Raw genomic sequence first — 24,675 nt, forward strand, 5'->3', positions numbered from 1 at the left:
ATCGGGACAGAGACTGAAGTGTCTCAGCCAAATCCAGGGATTGCTGGGGCCCCGGAGCTGAGAAAGCCAGGAAGGATCACCCCTAGAGCCTCAGAGGGAGCACGGCTCTGCTGATACGGTGACTTCGGAATTCTAGCCTCCAGACTCTGAAGGAACACATGTCTTTTGCTCTCAGCCTCCAGGCGGTGATGCGTTGTTACAGCAGCAACACTTAACCTCCACCCGGGGACCTCGTGTCTAAAGAGACGACACGGCCCTGGTATCCCCTGGACCCTCAAAGCAAGGTCATTCCACTCCCCGTGGACCCTGCACTTTTTCTTGAAACGCCTGTTGCAAAGCTCTGCATTTCAAATTTCAAATGCGCCAAATTAAAAAACCCAGGGAAGAAGATGCTCCAAACTCAAAACCCCAGCCCAAAGCGATCAACAGTACTTGGAGACTCAGTAAGCAGACTAAGGCTGGCAGCCCTGTGTGTCCTGCAATCTGCCTGCAGACAGGGGGCAGGGATGAGACATTTTAATGTTCATCCTCCTGGGGAAAGGCATCCTGGTGGAAATAGGCATCAACCATACTTCACAAGTGGAAGACAAGACCAACTTCCCTTTGGTGCTCTACCCGAGAAGGTGGGTGTTTGCCTCCAGAACCAAACGTCTGCACCCTGTATTAAGAGACCATCATAATATTGGCTTTGCTTTGACCATATGTCCACTTTGGTTTTCTTTTTAATTTTTTTTTTAACGTTTATTTATTTTTGAGACAGAGAGAGACAGAACATGAACGGGGAGGGTCAGAGAGAGGGAGACACAGAATCCGAAACAGACTCCGGGCTCTGAGCTGTCAGCACAGAGCCTGACGCGGGGCTCGAACTCACGAACTGTGAGATCGTGACCTGAGTTGAAGTCAGACGCTTAACCGACTGAGCCACCCAGGCGCCCCAACCATATGTCCACTTTAGAGCATGGGCCCCGAGGCCCTGAGAACCTGTGCATGGAGACTTGGAATGTTCCACGGGCTCACAAGCAACACATTTCATGCACACATCAGAAGGCAGACAGACTGGCCAGGAATGGCCAGCGGGTTAAGCCGCTGGAGACTGTGCGTGGCTGTGGACTTCACGAGGGACGAGGGTCTGGCAGGAGCTGTCCGTGGTACTGGCCCCAAGAACACCATGAGGCACGTGGTGTTTGCCCACCACCTCCTTCTCAGCACGTCCCAACACATGGTGCCACTTGACCCTGCCGACAAACTCAGAGAAGTGCTGAGAAAGGAGGCAGCTGGTGCAGACCCTCCAGGCTCCACTCTGTTTGAAGAATCAAATCTGAAAGGGAACGGCCAGTAGCATTGCCTGGGGTACAGATGTGTCATTGTCTCACCAGGGTGCTGGGTGTCCAAGGCATCTGCGTTTTCCATTCTAGGATTTGGGAGAAATCAGAGCGGGCCTGGGGATTGGTGATTGGGCTCCATGCTCAGGAGGGCCATGTCTTGCCGCCTCCCTTCCTTACTCCACTCTGCAGCAAAAACACACAATATCAGCTCCTTCCTTCTCACCTCTAAGCCCAGCCTCAAACTGCTATGAGGCCAAAGATGGGAAGCAGGAGGAAAGGGCCCAACTGTGGAAAAGGAACTGGGCAAAGACAAGCTGACCACCAGCTACAGCTGCCTTCCCAGTGCCCTTCTCATTCTGACCATCCCTGGTGAGCTTGGCCAGTCCATCCTGGTGACTTTGGCCCATTCATCCCCGGTGACCTTGGCTCCAGGCATGACCAAGTTCCATGTCCTACCTGAAGTCCCCCCAGCCCTCCTGCTGTGGTAGGACTTGCCACCTCTGCCTCTCATCTTCTTCTATGACTCATCTTTCTGTGTTTTTCCCTTGGTCCCAATGAGATCCAAGGTCCCTACGTGGGGAATCTGTGAACTGAAGCTTGTGTCCTAGTCTCTGACATGCATGCTCCCAGTATGCTAGGCCCCAGGGATGCTGACAGCAGTATCTACATGCAGAGAAAATACACAGTATCTATTATATGATAATATATATGTATAGATATAGATAATGTCCTAAGAAGTCACAATGGAGTGATACTCTTGTCTGAATGTTTGCGTCCCCCCCAAATTTGTATGTTGAAATCCTAACTGCCAATGTACTAACATTAGGAGGTAGGGCCTCTGGGACTCGATTAGGTGAGGGGAGGTGGGGCCTTCATGATGGGATTAGTGCCCTTATACCGTTGCATCCACACGACTCCTGAAACAGAATGCTACGGGCACCAGTGACAGTCACAACAAAGTTTATTGCAGTGAGAGGCAAGGCAAACCGATCTTGACCAGAGTGCGGTCTCGAACAGCCGGGGTACAGAGTTTTTATAGCCCACCACATCATCTTATTATCACCTGGGAACAGGACAAAAGAATAGTTCCCAGGTGGAAACAGTTCAAACAGGCCCTTGTCCCCATCCAATCAAACACTAATCCTTCCCTTGATTGATAGGATAAGGCTGTTATCTTTTAACCTATAGTGTTAAAACAAAGCTTTTATTTGTTAAGGCTACAGGTTAGCCCTACACTACAATTTAACCCTTACAATACAAGAGACCCCACAGAGATCCCTTGCCCCTTCCCCCATGTGAGGACCCAGCAAGAAGTCAGCCCAGAAGATCACCAGGCACCCCGATCTCAGATTTCCAGCCTTCAGAACTATAGGAAATAAGGATCTGTAGCTAATAGACCCCAGCCTGTGGTGTTCCATGACAGCAGTCTGGAGGGACATGGGGTAAGGACCTAGAAGAAACAGAAAGGTAGACAAGTTGATGTGCAATGTATGGCATAGGTTATTCCTGTGGGTTTTCTTTCCCTTTATAATGTCATAATGCCCAGGAAACAGAAAGTGGCCAGAAATTAAAGAGATTCCCACCTTCAATTCCCAACCTTCTTTCATTGCAATGACTTTGGTGAAATGGGCTACAGTCCCTGAGCAAGGAAGGATGAGACTCTGTTTCTAGGCTACCTGTGGGATGACGAGGGGAGGTTCCCATTGAGTAAGTCTAAGAATGGGGGTGTTAAATTGCCCATGTCTTTCCTCCACCATCTCAGGCCACAATAGCGAGGAAGAGTGTGTTGGTGGTGCGCCACGGGGAGAGAGTGGATCAAATCTTCGGGAAGTCGTGGCTGCAGCAGTGTTCCACTCCTGATGGTAGGTAACATCCTGGCAGGATCTAGCCCCAGAAAGTATATAGATCTAACAAATGACATCACTTCTCCGTTTCCTGAGCCAGGTCCCCTGTGGCACCGTTCTTCAGGGTGATAGTATATGTGGGAGGGGTACGTGCTATATCTTTCTCCAGAGATATTCTACGCGTGCACACTGTCTGTAAGCATCTTACCTCAAATGCTTTGTGGAAGATGGGGGAATGGCTATCAACAGTAAGCAATCAGCTGGTGTGACCCATGGACAGTCGTCTTTATTCTGGATGCACACACGGCAAGTTGGTTAGCGAGTACAGCATTGAGTTGACACTGTGTCACTGTGACCTGCGGTCTCTGAACCCTCAGCTGCTGGCACAGCCCTATCTCAGTCTCATTGCTGTATCTCTCTGAGATAATCTTCACTGCTGTGGTCACTTCCCTGCAATGTTTAGCTGTGCAACTCAACCGATGGACATATTTTGAACGTGTGTCTTGCTTATCCCAAGTTCACCCCGCTGGATACCAGGAACGAAGGACAGTGCTTATAAATACAGCCCACCCACAACGATATGCATCTATACCAATGCACATCCCTGAACGGAAATCCCAGCATGCCACAACATCTAAGCCACAAATAATTGTACAACTGAAGATACTGAATGAACAGAGTGATAAAATCCATTCACAGTAACTGGTCTAGCTAAGCTCTTTTGGAATTCCTCTGGGAACCCAGCAGGATAAGAAAAGGGGGAAATGAGTAGGGAAAACCACTGGCAGATGACCAGCATGCACCAGGAAAATTCTGAACAGATTACATCATGGCCAAACATATCTACAAGACCCTACGGAAGTGATGCTATGCTTGTCTCTATAAAACAAGATCAATCACAGACGCAAAGGCTCAGGAAAGAGACAACAGGATGACACGTGGCTGTGAGGACAAATTGACATTCAGACGTGCAATGAGAAGAAACTTCCCTGTAATACAACAATTATTGAAACCACAGATTGAAATGGCACACCACGTCAGTGTGCGTGTGGCCGTGGCGGTGTGAGAACCGACACAAAACAACCAGCGCCAAAGACGTTCATTGGACATCATGGAAAGAGGAAGAATATTGACAAAAGACTGAGTCATCTACAGGGGAAAGACACCGGATAGTCCCAGCTGGAAGGAGGCTCCTGGTGGCTCTTTCCACAGGCCGAGCAGGCCTTGATACCGTGAATACTGACAGTCTAATTTGTCCAAACTTTGTGTATTACCTTGTTTAATCAATTACAATGGGGTATTCAGGGGGTGCTGCCAGACTCTCCTCGGACCCCAGATTTCCTCCTCATTTCTGCTCACTTCTGGCCCTCATATGGCCCTTCATTTCTCAGTGGTGCTAGCCAGTTGACCCCCCTCCATCTGTGAGGCTCTACACCATCAGACCCTAACTTTGCTCCAATCCTTATCCTCTTCTGAGCTCCGCTCTCTGCTTCTCACAGATAAAGTGTCAACGAGGACAAAAGACCTACGTGGAACAGGTTAACAATACCATCAAGGGACCTTCTCTGGGAAGAAAACAAATACGACTTTCCCCAGAAAACACAAGATATGTTTTGGCATTTAATGAAAGCCTTTCTTCAAACAAAGTCTCTGCCAATGGAAATGCCAAGGAGGGAGCTTCCAGGAAAGTCATGCATGAAAGCAAGGCATTCAAAGTAGCAAGCTGCCTCTTTGTGTTTGTGAAGGGCTAGGAGGCCATGTGGAGGGCTGGGCTGGTGTGCTCGGGCAGGGTTAGTGACAGCGTCTACCCCAGGATGTGCAGCAGGTCTCAGGAAAGGAGGCTGGGCTGCTAGAAACTACCAGCAGCTGGAAGGTTTGGGGTTGCTTGGGAGGACATGAGGGCTTGGTGTGGCATAGTGTCATCTGTAGGGGTAATCAATAATTCAATATGAGGTTGAGCTTACCACTTATCAACCACCTCCCCTGAGCCAGGCGTTGGGATCCGGGCATTACCACACTGATTCGTTGTAACAGCTCTATCATTTCTCCCTTTCACTAATGAGGGAGAGTAAGTCAGTTGACTCTAATCATACAACTAGTAACTGGTGGTCCCAGGATTTGCACGTGGGATTGTCAGATCATAGAGCTCAAGGTCAAAGTCAGGGTAAGCGTTTTGCAGCCTCTGGTTGGAGGGTTGAGGGGAGACCCCACGGATCCACCTGATTTCCAGCAATCGACTGAAGGAGCATTCTGGCCATGTGCACTCTGTCCCTGGGGACAATGTAACACACTGTCAGCTGCAGGGATGGGTAGAATTTCCATTCCGTGATTAATGCCAACTTGAGATGTCTATCAAGTTTAGCTCAGTCAGTAATGGAGACATTCCTTTCTTAATCAAGAAGATTGTATGAGTGAATCTTCTTGAGGAGACCTCAGGGGACACAGAGGGTCTCAAGGTTTCTGGGGTTGACACCTGTGTCCTGTGCATTTGAAGAGATGTGTCACGGTTGACTCCACATCACAGAGCACCTTTAAGAAAAAACAGATGAGGGGTGCCTGGGTGGCTCAGTTGGTGAAGCGTCTGAATTCATCTCAGGTCATGATCTCATGGCTCATGAGTTCGAGCCCCGCGTCGGGCTCTGTGCTGACAGCTCAGAGCCTGGAGCCTACTTTGGATTCTGTGTCCCTCTCTCTACCTCTCCCCCACTTGTACTCTGTCTCTGTCTCTATCTCTCAAAGATAAATAAACATTAAAAAATTTAAAAAAAAAAGAAAAAACACAGATGACAACAATTTAAATGATAACCTTGCTTCCGATGTGGGTCGTGATCTTGGGGGTTCCAAACCTGCACTAAGTCGGTGGACCTGAACGCCTGGTGATTATTTATGCTTCAGGGAAATACTACCGGCCAGACCTGAACTTCCCTTGCAGTCTGCCCAGAAGGAGCAGTGGAATCAAAGACTTTGAAAATGATCCTCCACTATCATCGTGTGGAATTTTCCAGTCCCGCATGGCAGGTATGTTTGGGGATCATTCTGGTAGAAATAGTAACATTAATCACAGCAATGATGATCACTAATGCATACTGAGCCCTTGCTACATGCCCGCGGAGGTCCGTGTTAGCATTAACCCCATTCTGCTGAGGAAGCGGCTCAGGCACAGAGACGTTAAGGAAGTTGCACGAGGCCACACAGCTAGTAAGTGCAGGTGCAGGGGTTTGACCCAGGATGGACAGTTGGGGGGTCAGAAGGAATGAAAGATACAAGAGAGGGGAGGAAAAAGCAATGAACACTAAAAATTTTTTTTAAAGAACATATCCTCTCTGATTTTACTTCAGAATCTGTCAGTCTGGGCTTATGCTTTATGTCTGGGGTTCTGGTCCCACACGGTTGACTTTTTGGAGCCAAAAAAGCCAACGGGTTCATCTGGTCTTCATTTTATGAACGAAAAGACCCGAATCAAGAAATGAGGGAGGTGTGTGGGCTTGCACACTGCTGGTTACCGGAAGGAGCTCAGGGTCTCTGAAGGGGTGTCCGTGCGGGCAGTTTTTGACCTCTGCACTCATTTCCGGGGACGCCCTGATGAGGTGCCACAGGTGGAGTGGCTCCATCAGCAGAAATGTGTTTGTTCTCTTGTGGTTCTGGAAGCCAGGCGTCTGAGGTCCTCCCGAGGCCTTGAGGGTGGCTGCTCCAGGCCCCTCCTCCGGGCTTATAGACGCCGCCTTCTCCCTGGGTCTTCACGTCGCCTCCGTTGCCTCCTCGCCTCCCTCTGTGCCCATCATGGCTGTGTCCAAACTCCCCCCTTTGAGAAGGACGCCGGTCAGATTGAACCAGAGCCCCCCCCCTAGCGACCGCATCATAACCTGACTGCCATTATAAAGACACCGTGCCCAAAGAAGGTCACACTCTGAGGAACGGAGCGTGAGGACCCCCGCAGATGAATTTGGGGGGTACGATCCAGCCCGTGACAGCCTCCCCTACAGCCTCGCCAGCTTGGCACCGTGCATTTCCTAAAAAGGTCTCCTTCTTTCCCAGGGGCCAGGCCCTCTAATTTTGCGAGAGGAAATGTGAGCTCCGGGCTTGTCCCTCTCTGCTCAGGATCTCACAGCCTGAACTCCAACTGTCAGCGGGGCTGAGCGCCCATCCGGAGCCTCTTGGAAGCTGTTGCAGTTTCCCCCAAAAGACTGTTGGGGGAATTCGGTTCCCTGCGGTTGTAGGACTGAAGTCCTGGTTCCCTTGCTGGCCATCACCAAAGGGCTTTCTTTTCTCAGCTCCCACGCTCCTTGCCATGTGGCCCCCTCCATCTCCGAAGCCTGCAGTAGGGAATATCTTGCGTGCGGAATCCGCATACCTTGGACTCTCTGACTTTTTTTCTGTGACAGCCAGAGATAAATCTCTGTTTTTAACGGGCTCGCCCGGATGGGTCAGGCTTACCCGCAATTATCTCCCTTCTGCCGTAGGACACAACACTCCCACATTCACAGCCTCCAGCCACACTCACGGGGACCTTACGGGTGGGTGCATCAGGGGCTGGAAATCTCGGGGCCATTTAAGATCCTGCCTACCTCAGGTAGCGAGCCCGCCCTCAGAGTCCTCCCCATGGGAGGTTACAATTATGAAGAGGGGTTTTTGCACCTGCTGTTTTCCAGGAGAAGCACTGCTGGACAGCGGCATCAGAATCACCTCCGTCTTCACCTCCCCAGCCCTCCGCTGTGTGCAGACAGCCAAACACATCCTGGAAGGTCGGTAAGAGCTGCAGTGAGCATCGCAGGTGGCCCTGACCTCATGGTTATTCTCCAAAGGGGGGAGGGAAGGGAACGGGGGTAAGAATCGGATGAGTGGCAATGAATGGCCACAGAAGTCGCAAGACAGTTTTGGACCAGTCCTCCGAGAGCTGTTGGCAGACACTGAGCCCCTCAACATTTCTGGAATGCCAGGATTCTAATCGAGTGGCATCACACTGTCCACCTGCATCTGCTTGTATCTAACATATGTTTAAAAAGAGAGAGAGAGAGCAGAGGAGGGGCAGAGAGAAAAGGAGAGAGAGAGGATCCCAAGCAGGCTCTTCACTGTCACTGCAGAGAGCCCCACATGGGGTTTGATCCCACGAACCGTGGGATCGTGACCTGAGCCGAAGTTGGACGCTTAACTGACAGAGCCCCCAGGCGCCCCTGCCATGTGGCTTTCAAAACAGCATCTGAGGAGGGGTTTCAAAAGCCCACAGAGCTGGGAACAGCTGTGGTCCCTTCTGAGGGCCAAGCTCATGACTCTTGCCGGGGCGAGGGGAGAGGCTGCTGGGAGCTGTCCAGCGCCACTGAAGGCGGATGTCCCTTAGGAAGCCCCCAGACCACCTTTAGCAGCTTCTGCCTGCAGGAAAAAGAGAGTTCCTGCCAGAGAAGTGCAGCCTGTTCTGGGGGCCTTGGTTCTTCGTCTGCTGCTGGAGCCCTGCCCTGCCCTCTTGGAGGGAGGGGGCGGGGGGGCAGTGGACATGATGTAGTCAGCAGTGCAGGAGCACAGGCCAAAGCCCCACAGTGATGGGACAGAGGGGAGAAGACGTGGACACAGACACAGCAGGTGTGCTGATGTGGGGGAGGGGGCTTGCCTCTACTTTCTCAGAGACAGTGGGGGTCAGGCCACCGGCTGGAAGCCAGAAAGGGAAGGACTTCTGGAGGCTTGGGGTGCACGGAAGGCACGACACGTCTATCAGAGAGGTAGAGGGTGGTCACTGAGTACTGACTTTACATGGAGACCCAGCCACCACAGGGCCTGGGGCTTTCCTGCAGGGGCAGATGTGGGGGACCAGGTGGAGAGCTGGAGCTAATGACGGGTGGGCTCGACAAGTGAAGTGCAAAGTTCTCAGAAATGTTCTCCGGTGATGATAACGTCAGTGTCTCTAATACGATGTCTCGTGGACTTTTGGTCTATGTGCAGAACATCTTTTTTTATTGTCACGATGCTGTTTAAAGTCCAAGTGTATAAATTCTGGGTCGTTCAGGAAAATGAGGGCACTCAACCTTCTTCACAGGTCCTGGAACAGGACAGACATCTGAGAGGCTTACATGCTACCCTTAGTTTCACTGTCATGTCAGTGACTGTCCAGATGGACCATTTCCCAAAATGTGACCCACAGAACAAAGTGGCCGCAAGATGGGTCCACAGAAGGAGTGGCCAAGACCGTTTGGGAACCTCTCCAACTGTTCCCACTGGACACACGGGCCCTCCACAGGCTGGAGGGAACTCAGGAGCCTGGTTAGACCGTGTAACTCCCTTTCGTAAATGTGCTTTGGCAAAGGAACTTGTTCCGTGGACCTGGAATACATTTGGGGAACTGATTTATTTCCAGCATTGGAGCTTAATGACATTTTCTCCATTTCAAATAAAAGTATTCAGGCCCTCTTTCCCCCACTCAAAGAGATGGCCTTATGCTATAGGTGTTCTCTTGGTCGAGGTATGAAATTCTCGGGAAGGGTAGCGGGGAGAAGTCTGGGTGTTCCAAGAGACAGCTCCCTTCACCCTTCACCTTCTCCTCAATCTGGGTGTCTGTCAAGATGGCGCCTCAGTGGTGACCAGTGTGCTCCTCCATTGGCCGAGTCTTTTCCATGGATCCCTGGGTCGGTCGACATGGTGTGCTCTCACTCTTGATCAATGATGAGGCCCAGTGCTAGTCTGGCTGTAGAGATATATGGGACCATCAGGGTGAGCTCACTGATAGTGGCATCTCGCAGGCCGGGCAGACTCTGTCCCCTTCCTTATGGACAGGCGTCACCGCTCCTCAGATGCCTTTCAACCATCTGGTGGGTTCTGTCTTAGAAATAGCATAGCAGGGGCACCTGGGTGGCTCCATTGGCCAACTGTCCAACTCTTGACTTCAGCTCAGGTCATGATCTCATGGTTTATAAGTTCGAGTCCCAAGTCATGCTCTGTGCTGACAGCTCGGAGCCTGCTTGGGATTCTCTCTCTCCCGCTCTCTGCCTCTCTCTCTCTCCCTTTCAAACTAAATAAATAAACTTAAAAAAAAAAGAAATAGCACACCTGTAAGTAATCACAGAACAATATTTGCCAAGGGAAAAAAAACCCACATTTTTTTAAAAAAGTATTGTTTAAGAGACTCACATAAAACCAATCTGGACACTGAGGATTACAAACGCTTGTATTCTGTTGGATCCAGAGCTCAAACTGGAGAAAACGATTAAGATAAGAGTGGAACCCGGCATCTTTGAATGGACCAAATGGGAGTCCGGCAAAACCACCCCAACCCTCATGACCCTGGATGAGCTGCAGGAGGCAGGTTTCAACGTCAGCATGGATTACAGGTGGGTCGCTCCCTCCCTTTCTGCCGGGGTGGGGCACCTTCGTAGCTCCCGCTCAAGAAGAAACACTCACGACAGCACTAAAGACCGTATTTGGGGGACCACTGCCTTGGGGGTGTGACAAGGGACCAGGACTGGACCCGGCTCTGAACATAATGGGGACAAGTGAGGGATTTTAGTGAAGGAGCAGGGCAGAGGTGGGACGCTACTGAGGGATGGGGTGGGGGGAGCAATTCTCCGTGCACCACCACAGCAGTAGCCTTGCCGAGGCAGGCCAGAGTGAGCGTGCGCAGGCATCACCTGCGAGTGACGGGGGAGGCGGGGTTTGCTCAGGATTCGAGGAGGAGCAGACACCAAGGGTGGGGGTTCCGGCTCCCTGTGTCAGCAGGAGTCTCGCTAAAACCGACTCTACGCGGTTGGACACGGAAGCCCACGGTCGGCCTCGTGAGACTCGAGCTCCGGGAGCCCGGCCAGGGTGTGGTCCAGGAGACACGGTTTGTCCTTCTCTGCCACGGCCCGCTCTTTGCCGTCACAAACCCTCCTGGGGTTCAGTGAGCGTACTTGCTAGAGAGATCGAACGTCGGCCCCCGGCCTGCTTGGGGCCCACACTGGACTGTCACGTGGACCTAGAGCCCCGCCCTCCCGGAAGGGCTTCTCCTTCTCCCGCTGACCACACGGCCAGCAGGCCGGCGTGGCAGCCACCCCCGTCTCCTCCTCCAGGCCTGCGTTTCCCCTCGCCTCCCTCATGCCGGCCGAGAGCTATGACGAGTATGTGAACAGGTGTGCGGTGAGCGTCGGATGGATCACCAGCATCCGCCCACGGGACGGTAAGGGCCTCCCGCGTCCCCCAGCCCCCGGCCCTGGGGATGGGCAGCCCCCCGGGGAGGTGGGGTCTTACCTCTGGGGTGGAAACTGGCCAATTTTCAGAGTTTAGGAAAGCCCCAACCTCGTCCGCCCCCTCCCCAACCAACAGTGTCACACGGAGGCCTCTGCAGTCACCGGGCACGTGGCCACATACCTGCCACCACCCGGGGGGGGGGGGGTCGGGTCCCGATTCTGTCACCGAGAGCTGATGGGATCCAGGATGGCAGGGTCAACACAAACCGCTCGTGTCCACTTCCTAGGAAACAAGAGACTAAGAATGGAACGCGAACCAGATGTCAGGTCACATTCGAACAAAACGTCCGTACATGTAGACGGTTGAGCCCGTTAGAGAAACCTGAATTCGGAATTTGAGTGTGGAGTCTGAATGTGGACATGCCTGAGAAACCGTGTGAATTCTGTTAGGTGTGACGGTGGCAGGCTGGGCGTGGCAGGGCGGGAAGTGGTCACGTGAAGGGGCAGACTGAGGTATAGTCTGTGGAATGGTGGGACGGTGGGGGTAGCGGGGGAGGGGCGGTGTACTCACGGACGGTGCGCGATGTGCCAACGTCACGCCATTGCGGCTCCGGGATGCGTTAGACGCCCCTGTGGGCCTATTGGGGGATATTTGAAAACATCTGTGGTAAAAGTTGACACATAACCCTTTAGAATTTTAAGTTAGCACGCTGAACATCAGCGACGTGTCAGAGACCAAATAAAACGTCGTGGGGAAAATCCAAGCGAAGAAGGCACGCGCTCTGCCCTCAAAGAGTTTGGAGATTGTTGGGGAAAGGCATGACATCCAGAATATTAGGAGTTTCGAATAACACGAGGAAGAGTCTCCGAGGCAGTGAGAGACCACAAGACCCGCTTCCCCACCTGGTTATCCTTCGTCCCGCATCCCGCAGACTCGGGCAGAGATGTCTGCTGACGAGGGAAGACCGTCTCTGCTCTCAGGGAAGAGCTGAGCACCTGGCCTCCCCGGACAGTCCCAACGCGCCAGGGGGACACGCTCCCTCACATCCTGTAGGAAGAGACCCAAACCTTGCCGCGCCCAGCTCCCCCAAACACAGCCGGCCGCGAGGCTGCTTTACAAATGGCCCATTTTGACCGGTTGGCACCCTGGGGAACGTGCTTCCAGAAGCCACACCTTAGTGGCATTTGGTTGATTCCCAAACTCCTGTTACGCACAGTTACTGCGACAGAGCGCCTCAGGACAGACGGTGACGTGGGAGCCTTTCGCTGTACAACGGGGGCCCGTCCTCAGGCCACCGCTGTCCAGCTACTCCAGTTCGAGCCTCTGTCCTGAGCTGAATTTCAGTGTCCACAGGATGCTCTGCCCTTCCGAGGACACTCCCCCCGTTACAGGGGTGAGGCCTTCCGGAACAGGGATGGGGATCTGCTCAATCAGCTCCAACCCCTCTGAACACTGCCTTGTGACGCTCACCGCAGGGAACACAGCCCATCCGTCCCCGTGTGGCTGAGGCTGTCAGGATGCAATGCTTGAGGGACAGGACAAGTCGGATTTGGAAGGTGAGCGGTGCCGGAGGGGGGACAGCATGAGGCAGGTGGGAGCGTGACAGGTGTGGCCAGCGGCAGAGGAGGAGTAAAAACTCCAGGCGGGCTGGAGGGTAAGAGCCGACCCCACCGGTCCCCGGGCAGACGTTATCTGTGAACTGGTCACCGTCCTGCACAGCCTGGAGTCACCTCCACGCACACCCCATGACCCTGCAGTCCAGAGGACTGAAGCCTACGTGCCCACGTCACCCGAGCACCGAGAGCACAGGCCCAGAGTCGAAGCCGTGCGTCCGCCTCCCAGGCGGCATCCCGGCTGCCACCGCACCGTGACTTCGGAGGCCAGAGATGTGAGAGCGGAATTAACAGGAAATAGTACATCAGGGCTTCGGTCACGCTGGAGAATTCAGTGTCAGGAAGCAGCAAGAATGAATCGTTCTGTGTCGGCCAGAACCTTCAGGGGAAGCTCTCCACCCGACTGCCTCCTCCAGGTGGACCCTGTGGGGCCGGCCACAGCACCTCGTGGACCCACCAGGACCCGCCAGCTCCCCCCAGCTGTGACTGGTCCCCGCGGCAGTCACGCCCGCCAGCAGAAGACTCGCTCCACCCGTGGACTCGGGGTGTCGTTATTGAAGCAAGAGGCATCAGCAGGCTCATGGTGGCTGATGCCTCTCAAGCTGAGGGACCCAGCCTGGGAGGCAGCCACCACATCCCACAAGAGGTGGTCCCTCAGGTCACAGCACAGTCCCATCCCCGAAGCTCCCGACAGGCGCGGCCACCCCCAGAAGGTGCACGAGGACGTGATACAGCAGGGACCGTGCACACGCATGGGGGACCCGCAACTCGGGGTTACCTGCCGCACCGCTTCCGACCCGGGATCTCTCAAGGCTTTGTGTACCCCGCGGGTGATTCCACCCGACGACCTTGGGGACTCTCGTTCTACTAGAAGGCGCTCTCCGTGCCTGCTCTGACTCCGAGGTGTCCCTTTCTGTACAGTAGGCGTCATCCTGATCGTGGGCCACGGCTCAGCGCTGGACTCCTGCACCCGCCCACTCCTTGGGCTGCCTCCCCGCGACAGCGGAGACTTCGCCCAGCTCGTGAGAAAGGTATGTGCCCGCCCCTTCCTCCCCTTCGGGCCGTGAAGTCAAGCACCCCGAGCACACGGGGTCATCACGCTCCCCTCTCAGAATGAAAGCAGGGGTCCAGACAACCCAGGGCAGCAGGGACGCCCCCCACCCCACCCACCCTGTGTCCTGAGAACGTGTGCACCTGCTCTTACACAAAGGGCGGTCCTGGGTGGGGGGCTGATGGGAGCGGTTTGTCATTTTTATCATCATTATGGCAACTTTGGCCATTTGCTGCCCAGATAATATGAAAAATAAGAAACGGGCAGTCCCTGTAGTGGACCAGATGGTCCAGTGAGTAGTAAGCCATGTGGATACAAGGACAAAGGACAACTGCGGGGCTGGCTTGCTCTGGGGACCCAGGGGCAGGGGGTGGGGGGCTCGAGGACAGAAAGGAACCCCCACCCTTCGCCTTTGGAGTCATCCCACCATGGAACACACAAGCACTTGCGGTGACGGCCGGCGTGTCCGGGGCCGGGCTGGGGCTCTGCAAACACTCACAAGAAAAGCTAACAGGTGACGGATGTGTAGAGAAGGGTAGTGAGTGGTCTGCACCGACCTGTTGACCGTCACCCAGTGAAATGACTCGAGGCAGGCAAACTGGGGGCTCAGACACACCCCCTGCTCCTGCACCGAAAATCTACTCAGGGCCAGACTTGCCCACTGTCCTTGGCCTTTTTATCAAACTAATCAGCCAGTGACCTTGAGGCCGGGAGTACAGTGGCATAAACGACACTTGGGATGGGTGATGGGCCCCTGAGCTGGTTCCTTCGTGCAAAATCGTCACAGGACCACGACCAGCCCCAGCTTGTTTGCAGAGGGGCAGCCCCGTGCCCTGCCCGGCCCACACGGGCTCTGTGCCTACGCAAAGTTCCCGGCTTTCGGAGCCCCGCCCTGCCTGCCAGAGAAAGTCGGGTCCTCCCTCACGGGGGGCGAGTCAGAGAGCGATACCTGCGTGCACCCTCTCTCTTCCCATTCACTTTCCTCTGGCCCTGAGTGGAAGCCCCTCAGAGTGCCCCCGAGGTGGGCTTTCCCAACTGTGACCCAGATGTTCCCGAGCCCTTAGGGGTCCTGGGCCACCGACTACCACTCTCCGAGTACAGGGCTCGAGGCCACACTGGGTGAAGATGCACTTTTCTGGGGTTTTCCTGGTCGGCCCCCGCGCACCTGCTCCCCGTCTGTTGCTCTAGCCCCTGTCCACCCCCCCTGTGCTCCCGTGCTGCCCGCTCCTGCTCCCGCGCCCCTCCCCCCTCTCCTGGGGCTCCAGGTCACCCCCACGATGGCCACCGCACATGCCAGCTGCTGACCGTTGCATGTGGAGGCTGTTCCAAAGCCCTATTAGTCTTTGCAGCCCCATTCCCACCCCCTGCCCCGACCCTTGGCCAGCCTTGAACTTCCAAATTCCTCTGACATTTTTATCCTGACACTTTGGTGCCCACCCCACCCCCTCCCCAAATAAGCTGCACTCGCCTGCACACAGCAGAAATTTACCAAGGGGCTCTGTGGAGCCACGGGCCTTCAAATCGAGGGCAGACGGAAACAGATCATTCACGACCTTCCCCTTGCCCACCCCATCACGCTGCCTCCCCGTGTACACACACACGCACACGCACACACATACACTCACACACATACACACACAACCACACTGGTGTACGTGTGCACGCACATAGATGCATACACATGTGTGTGCACATACATACATGCGTGCACATGCATACACACATGTGTGCACTTGTACTTGCACACGTGCATACACATGCACGCACACGTACATGCATGCACACAGATGCACACACATACACATGCACACACATGTGCGCATGCACACACATACATACACACACATACACACACGCACACTGGTGTACACGTGCACACACATACACAGGCACATGCACACAGGGGTACACATGTACATGTATGCGTGCACATGCACACATATATACACATGCATGCACACACATGCACACACATACACTCACAGACACAGATGCACACAGGTGTACACACACAGGTACATGCACACAGGTACACACGTACACATGTGCACGCATATATGTGTATGCAATACATGTGCACGTGCACACATGCACACATGCATGCATGCGTGCACATGTGTGTACATTGCACACATAAATACATGCATGCATACATGTGCACGCATGCGCACACACGCACATGCACACAGGGGTACACATGTACATGTATGCATGCACATGCGCACACATATATACACATGCATGCGCACATGTGCACATGCACACACATACACTCACAGACACACATGCACACAGGTGTACACACAGGTACACGCACACGTGTGTACATACACATGCATACACACGTGTACACATGTGCATGCATATGTGTGTGCACATACATGTGCACATGCACACACATGCCCCCACACAGGTACACACATGCATATGCGCATGCACACAGGGGTACACATGTACATGTATGCATGCACACACATACACATGCATACGCACATGTGCACATGCACACACATACACTCACAGACACAAATGCACACAGGTGTACACACAGGTACACGCACCCATATGCATGCACACACGTGTACACGTGTGCGTACATGTACGTGCATGCACACACACGCACACACACATGCACAGTCTCTCTAAGTAGGAGAGAGTCATCCTGAGTCAGCGCCATCATCCACGTGGACCCCCACCGCATGTTGGAATTTCTGCAAATTTTGTCTCACCAAGAAATTTCCAGACATCAAAAGAGAGAAGAAAAACAGGAAAGCAAAACATGCAAACGACAACAGCAACAACAAAGCCTTAAAAACAAAGATGTCCACAAACACGTTCATTTTACAGATGAAGGGATTAAGGTCTAAAGTCTCACCTTGCGGTTTTTTCCTGGGCTCTGAAAACGCCTATATCTTTGCGATGCCAACTTTGAGAATGTAAGTCACTCTTCAAGCTGTGGCCTGGGCACCGTTGAGCCTCGGGCAGGGTACTTCTGGGCCGCGGGGCGTCCTGGGCACCGTGGATATCAGCAGCATCCTTGGCCTCTGCCCGTTAGATGCCAACAGCACCCCCAGTGCCACCAGCTTATTGCTGGTCCGCAGACATCGCCCTGGTCCGTGGGAGCGAGGGGCGCGGCCCCGCTGGGGACGGCTGTGTGAGGCGCCAGCATCATGTTTCAGGCAGCGGTGCCAGCGAGGGCCCATCGTGCCCACCTCCCCGGCCCGGCAGGGCCTGTCTGTTGGGTCTAGAGCGACGATAAAATCGATCGACCTCCTACAAGATATTAACAAGTGATTGAAAACTCTGTCCTAGATTCCTTCTCTGGGTATGTGCTTCTGCGAAGAAAATAAAGAGGAAGGGAAATGGGAGTTGGTGAACCCTCCCGTGAAGACGCTGACCCATGGCTCGAACTCTGCGTTCAACTGGAGGAACTGGGTCCCGGGCAGCTAAGAGACTCGCTCGTGCTCTGCGCGGCTCGTGCCGAGGAGGCCCAGCTCTCGGCGCGGCTGGGCGATGCCGGCGTTTGAGGGGGTCCGACGCCCCCTCGGTGTGATTTGTAGACGCACAAGACGCACTTTCACGTCCCAGGACGTTCAGCCACCTGCCGCCACCCTCGTAGCCGCCGCAGGTGGACCTCTGTCCTGCGAGCTCAGACCCTGTAAGGTGTGGACGTGCCGCGTGGCCCGGAGGGAAGCGGGTCACCGTGACCCACCGCAAAGGACGGAAGGACCTGCCCACTGTGGCTCGTGGGTTCCCCGTCATTCTCCCAGTTCTGTTTCAACCCCCTTTGGGCTATGTCTACACAGACCCAAAGGGGGCGTAATATGCAATAAAATCTCACCAGAAACCACCCACCGGCTGGAAATCAGGGCCCCGCAGCTCGCGATGCCCGCTCCCCGGGTACCGGTTCTATCGCCGCACAGTAAGTCACCACGGAGCGGTGGCCAGGGGCAACACGCATTTTTGAACACACACACACGCAAATCAGTTCCGTTCCGGCTCTGCAGGTCAGGATTCCTCAGACAGGTCAGCGGACTCCGAGGCCCCCAGAGGCTGTGGGGGGGTCCGTCTCCTGGCCGTTCCCGGCTGCAGAGACCCCTGCCCTCTCCGCCTCCATCCGCACACGGAGCGTCTTCAGGTCTGTCCCTGCCCTCCGCTTGCACCGCCTCACACCCTCACACCCCCAGCCCCCTGCGGTAAGGTCTCTTGCAGTTATGGAGGGTCCTCCCGACAGTCCGGGACGACCTTCTGCCTCAAGACCTGCAGCTTAATCCCATCTGCATGGCCCCTTTTGCCCTGTGAGGGACACAGCCGCAGGTCTGGGATTGGGATGTGGATGTCTTTGCGGACAGTCGTCACCCCCCACACCCCACGCATGGGGCTGCTCGTACGGGGGCCCCGGTAGGAGGAGGAGACGCGCTTCCCTCGTGCAGGCCTGCCCCAGCCTCTCCTTTTCTCCCTTTTGGCCAAGTTGGGGGGGGGGGGCGTGGCCTGCCCTGACTCACAGGAACACCCACCGGCACGGGGACGCCTGCCAGGATGCTGCAAATCCAGGGGTGCCTCTGACTCCGGAGCAGCTGGTCCAGGTGGCCGACGGGAGTCTCTCCCCCCACCCCCCACTGGTCACAGCGGACCCCACCGCCAGCGCACTCAGTGCCCCAGACAAAATCCCACCACGGTGCGGTGAGCCCGACTGGACTCCCTGCTCTCCCACCGCGCTCCAGTTCTGACATTTCATTGTCGCGACGGGGCTGACCCGTGCCTGGCCTTTCTCAGGGAAGTGCCCGCCCCGTCCCCAGCTGTCCCCTGCCGTCTCCCGGGCAAGGCTGGGGCCACGCAGTCCGTGGAGCTCTTGAGGAGCAGAGAGGGTGAACCCAGAGTGGACCCCACAACCCGCACAGGAAGCGCCACGTCCCAAGGGACACACACAGGCTTTGGAGTCTAACTGTGGAGAGGAAGACAAAAGTGTCTGTCCCTTGCTTTACTTACTCGTGACATCATTTTTCTGTCTCCAAACATAAAGCAGTTTAAGGGTGACACAGAAGAGAGAGCAGAGGGCAGCCGGCTCACAGGCGGCTCCCGTATCTGGTCGACAGCACAGTCTCGGGGAAACCACCTTGCACACGTCCCAGCAGGAACTGACCAGAAAGCCAATGGGTGCCCTGGGGCACCTCCTACGGGTCCGTCCTGCCTCAGAGCACCCGGACGGCCGCCCCTTTCTCTGCAGCAAGTATGTGACTGGGAAGAAGTATTTCCTTGTTTTCTCTCCCGGATACCCCCTGGTGCCACCCGGACACTACTAATCATGATGATGATTAAAAACCTTACAAATCAAGCAAATGGCATTTAAATAGTGGCCCCTTCTTTGGGGCGGTCCCAAGGTGTCTGGATTTACCCTTTCAGGAGGGAGGCTTCTGGGTCACAAGCCCCTGACCCTCCTCCTTGCTGGGCTGCTGGTGGGGGTGGGCGAGGGACGGAGAGATGGGTTTGAATCTCAGATTCCAAGGCCAAAGTGCAAGAAACGTGGGGCGCCTGGGTGGCTCAGTTGGCTAAAGCATCTGACTTCAGCCCAGGTCACGATCTCACAGTTTGTGGGTTCGAGCCCCGTGTTGGGGTCTGTGCTGACAGCTCAGAGCCTGGAGCCTGCTTCAGATTCTGTGTCTCCCTCTCTCTCTCTCTCTGCCCCTCCTCTGCTCACGCATTCATTCTCTCTCTCTCTCTCTTTCAAAAATAAACATTAAACAAAAAACCTATAACAAAAATAGCAAGAAATGCCATTTTCTTTCTATTCTAGAATTCTGGTCCCCGCTAGCCCCTCATTCTGACACAATCACAGGAAAGCCCAGTTCTGTCACTTTTGGCTTCCAGAACGAGCCTCATAAGCACGGAACCCTGAGAACAGAGCCGCCCGGCGGAAGGGCGGGAATGGAAGTTTATCGTCAGTTGGTGCCAGTTTTCAGTTCTACGAGCAAGGAGCCCGCAAACCCAGAACGATCCCCTAAGCTCTCGGAGGGTCTGTCCAGCACCCCTGCGTTTGTGAGCCTAGACTGACCCCTGCTGACGTCCTCTGGAAATGCTTGCCCTATTACCGCGGCGCCCCCCACCGCCTGGGCCACCCAAGTCATCTCTGGTTTTCTCAGCTGTGAGCTGGAAAAAACACACCTGGAAAGAGCTCCCCGCGCGTCTGCTGCCTGCCCTGATGTGGCGAATAATTTGTGCACAGTCACCAAAGCCCCCCTCCGCCCCACCACGGGCTGTTTCGAAGATGAAAGCAGGGGGGAGGGGAGGGGGGGAGAAACAGCAGCAAAGGATAGGAGCCTGAGCCTGGTCTGATGGGGCACCTGGCGCCTCGGAGACACACGTGTGTGGTGACAGGCCCGGGGCCACCGTCCCCTGGCAAACACCCTCCCCCGTGTTACCCGAGAAGAAACAGCCATCGTGATTTCTCCCTGGAACGAGTCTTATCTTAGAAGCGAATGCGAGATTGCTTTTTTTAGACGTGAGTCATGTTGGCGATGTTTGCAGGCTGAACGGTGTGCCCCAAAATTCATAAGTGGACGGCCGGGCCCCAGCACCTCAGGAGGTCAAGGCCGGGTCTTTAAAGAGGCGACTGAGGTAAAGTGAGGTCGCTAGGGTGGCCCTGATGCAACCTGGCCGGTGTCCGCGGGAGGCAGACCTAGACTGTGGTACTTTGTCACCGCAGCCCCAGGACGATGCGGTGCGTGAAAGTACCAGTATAAACACCAAAAAAAGGTACAGCTCTGGACAGCTGGGCACGGGCCACATCACACAGCTCAGCACAGGGCGCGTGGCAAACGGCACCATCACCCGAGCCTGTTAAATGCCCATCTCCGTGCACCGCCTCTCCTGACCTTTGCTTTTTCTTTTTGTCCTTGCTTTTCAGCATGAAACATAAGAGTTCGACCCTGCGTGGGCAGATGAGGTTAGCGTGAGGGGCAAAGGCAAGAACACGGGTCACCCGCGTGGCCTCCCACTCCAGCCTTGGGGAAGAGCTTTGTCGCGGTGCTTCCTGGGCTCCACGCGTTCCGGGAGCCCCCGAGGGGCTCGTGGTGCTCCGGAAGGAGTCTGTGTGACACAGCCCCCGAGCTTCCTCGCAGAGCCCACAGCCTTTCCCAGCCCCGCCCTGTTCCAGAAGGCTCTGCTGCCTTAGCCAGCCTGCCTGCCAGGAAGAAGGCCAGGAACCCACCTGGGGTCACCACCCAGTGCTCCCAGAGCCTCCAGTGCCCGGCTGGAGGGAGTGGGCTTCTCCGCTCTGACTCTGAAGCCACTTTGTCACCTGGTCTCAGGGGCTCACAAAATCCTGCTGCACCCTTCAGAGCCCCAGATCGGCGCAAGGAGCCGTGGTGGACGGAGGTGGGCAGCACAGGTCTCACTCCGCACCCACCCAGAGCCCCCTCCCCCCAGCCCACACACTCTTTGCAGACGCCAAGACCACAGCCCTGGAACCCCAAGAAAACCAACCGAAATCCTAGAGCCCCAGGAAGCACGTTCAGGAAGTGCCTGAGCTCAAACATAAAGCCCAGACGTTGGTGGATGTCGTGCACGCCGACATCGCCAGGACACACGGTGACGGGAACGGCCCGTTTGCCCAGCACTGACAGCGGAACGTAAAATGCCCAGGAACATGCTTGCAGGAACACCTGAGCGCATAAACGTGCCACCGAGGGGCACGGAAGAAGGCCCACTGGCTGGGCAGGTGCACCGTGTTCCTTTGCAGCAAGATTCGACACCCGGAAGGTGATGTCTCCCTGCGCCAATCCGCAAAGTGACCACGGAGCCCCTGTGATCACGACTCACCTGCAAAGCTGTGTGTCCAGGGTTTCGAAATCTCGGCACCGCTGACATCTGGGGACGACAACTCTTCGTTGTGGGGGGCTGTCCTGGGCATCGTGGGGGGTTTAGCAGCACCCCTGGACCTGACCCAGTGAGATGCCAGTGGCACCCCCCCCTTGACAGTTACAGTAACCAAAAATGCCTCCAAATCTTGCTAGCAAAACCGTCCCCCGCTGAAAACCCCTGACGTGTCCCCTTCGTACAGGTGCCGAGAGCCCTGGTCCCCGGTGGTGTGTCAAGGCCTTCGGCACAGGTGACGGCACAGGTGCGTGGGGGAGCCTGGAATAACTATTTCACACCCTGACTGAATCTACACACTATTACGGAGACAAAAGCCAGGAAAAAAATAATAAGTCTGTATCTTTTTTTTTTTTAATGTTTATTTACTTTTCAGAGAGAGAGAGAGAGAGAGAGAGTATGAGCGGAGGAGAGGCAAGGAGAGAGGAAGACACAGAATCCAAAGAAGGTTCCGGGCTCCGAGCTGTCCGCACAGGGCCCGACGCGGGGCTTGAACTCACGAACCGTGAGATTGTGACGTGAGCCGAAGTCGGAAGCTCGGCCGACTGAGCCACCCAGGTGCCCCTCTTTTTTTTTTTTTAAATGTTTATTTTCGAGAGAGCGGGCGCATGAGCGGGGGAGGGGCAGAGAGACAGGAGACAGAGGATCCGAAGCCGGCTCTGCGCTGACAGCAGGGAGCCCGATGTGGGGCTCGGACTTACGAACCGCGAGATCATGACCTGAGCCGAAGTCAGACGCTCAACCGACTGAGCCACCCAGGCGCCCCAGAATATGCCTGTATCTTGAGTCGAGCGGCTCGTGATGTTCCGAAGGGCAGGGTTCCATGAAATCAAGACGGAGGACGTCCAGGCACGAACCAGGCTTTCGGAAGCATGCGGGTGAAGACGTGAGCCCGGGTGGGGACACCTTGCCAGGGCCACCAAGAACAGCGCCGGCAAGCCTGAGGAGGGGGCCGCTCTGCCGTGGCGCCTGCATCCGGAGGACAGCAGAGCCTGATTTGACGAAGCCCCCCGCCCAGACTCTAGATCTCGAAAGTGTGCCAGGATCACCCAGAGCCTGCAGAGTCCTCGGGCGGGGGGCACGATCCCAGCACCGCAGATGCTCTGAGAGAGGAGTCTTGTCAGCCCCGTCCGGTGCAGGCATGAGGATTTGTGGAATTGCAGCAAACAGGTTCCGCTAATGAGGGAGACGGTGACCGGTCAACATAAATGAACATGAGCCACAATCTTGGGCAAAGGAATCACACTGGGACTCAGGACACCTGGGCTTGGGCCCCCATTCCGTCTCTCGCCCATTGTGACTTTAGCTGCAGGCCAGCCGGGTCACAGCCTCCCATCCTCTGTCCCGGAAGAATCTTCCCAGTGGTGAGCCGTGGCGGCCTGATCTGGAGTGTGTGCGGTGTCGGCCGGTCCCCATGGTGTACCTGCTCCCCCCACCCCCACCGTGGCTGATCATGAGCCACCAGTGTTTTAACAGCTCGTTTAGAAAATGCCTGAAAATGTAGGAATCCGCTCTCATGAGCGGGTGTGAGCCGACTTCAGCCCCCCGCTGACAGTAAGCATGAACCTGGCTCTGTGGGGAGAGGTCACCTTTAGGGAGAAGGTGCCTGGACAGGCCTGCCGGGGACCTGGGACTACACAGCATGCGCCTCAGGCTCCGCCCCCTTCCCCCGCCAAGGAAGTGAACAGTCTCCCCAGTGGGGATCGGGGCGGGGGAAGAGGGGCCGCGATCTGGGCTCGGGCAGGGCCAGGAGAGGGAAACAGGGACACTGGATCTGGGAGGGTAGCAGTGCTGGGGAGGAGAGTGGGCGAAAGGCCACGTGGGATCCCTCCAAGGCTATGCCTCCTCCAAGCTCCCCCCAGAAGCCAGCGACTCTGGCGCAAGGACCAAGCCTGCAGGGAGCCCGACTCCTTGCCTCCCCACCCCCCCTGTTCAACTGGATGTCTCTGCCTCTCCTGGCGGCATTGGCTCAGCCACACCAGGAAGTCACACACTTCTGCCAAGGCGAGACGAAGCCAGCACGTCAGGTTTACCGACAGTGAATTTGCAGGCGGGCATCGGACTATTAAGTCGGACGGAATCTTTAGAGACGTGAGGGATTTTACAAATGCTCCATCACAAAGTGTAACCAGAAGCCGGCTGTGTCAAAAGGGGTTTGTAAGCTGCCGCGGAACATTTCCGGAATCGCTAACTTTTCATCCCCATTTGGTTCCAAGCAGATGCTACTTGCAGCTGTTGAGGACCATATGCTCCTAAAACTCGAGCCCACAGAATAAGCCAAGAATCACACACACACACACACACACACACACACACACACCCCTCTTCTTGCTGAAACCTGCAAGTTCTCTGAGAAGTCATTCGGCAAATAAACGATCTGGAAACGTCAGATGTCTCCTTCTCTCTCCAAAAGCATATTTCTTTTAACTATCAACTCATCTTTCATTGTGTGCCACCCTTAATGAGGTAAAGATTCGTCAGTGCAATAAATAAAGTATTTTCCAAAGAAGCTACAGCACAAAATGAACCTAAATCCCAAAGGAGAAGTCTGAACCAGCCACCCACAGGCAGACCTCCCCACCGACGCCTCCCAGAAAGGCAACACAGCTTATTTTAGTGATTGATTTGGGGAAACGCACATTTGATTTGCCCTCAGTGAGCCCTGGACCGCTTTGCTCTCCCTGGTCTGGGTGCAGCTAGAGAGGGCGAACCCTGTGCCCTGGTTCACTTTGACATGATTAAAAAAACGGGGCTCCCAGAGCACAGTATCCGGAAAAATAGAACCAGCCTTGAGGAAAGGTGAGGAAGGCCCCGTAAGTCAT

General features: G+C 55.1%; 1 protein-coding gene across 6 annotated transcripts in view; it reads left to right on the forward strand.

The window, feature by feature from the left end:
- Positions 1 to 20,779, forward strand: part of UBASH3A (ubiquitin associated and SH3 domain containing A) — a 43,785-nt gene extending 23,006 nt beyond the window's left edge. For 3 of the 6 annotated variants that reach the window (XM_030329063.1, XM_030329062.1, XM_030329066.1), the window contains 7 exons: positions 3,088 to 3,187; positions 6,065 to 6,187; positions 7,819 to 7,911; positions 10,338 to 10,482; positions 11,200 to 11,306; positions 13,852 to 13,961; positions 17,294 to 19,316. In XM_030329063.1, the coding sequence (XP_030184923.1) occupies positions 3,088 to 3,187; positions 6,065 to 6,187; positions 7,819 to 7,911; positions 10,338 to 10,482; positions 11,200 to 11,306; positions 13,852 to 13,961; positions 17,294 to 17,431 (816 nt within the window). In that variant the 3' untranslated portion in view covers positions 17,432 to 19,316. Of the gene's footprint in view, positions 1 to 3,087; positions 3,188 to 6,064; positions 6,188 to 7,818; positions 7,912 to 10,337; positions 10,483 to 11,199; positions 11,307 to 13,851; positions 13,962 to 17,293; positions 19,317 to 19,775 lie in introns of those variants that run through there. The other 3 variants (XM_030329067.1, XM_030329064.1, XM_030329068.1) reach the window with 3 other exon arrangements.
- The last annotated feature ends 3,896 nt before the right edge of the window (positions 20,780 to 24,675 follow it).

Source organism: Lynx canadensis, chromosome C2, assembly GCF_007474595.2.
Source record: "Lynx canadensis isolate LIC74 chromosome C2, mLynCan4.pri.v2, whole genome shotgun sequence".
NCBI classification, from domain to species: domain Eukaryota; kingdom Metazoa; phylum Chordata; class Mammalia; order Carnivora; family Felidae; genus Lynx; species Lynx canadensis.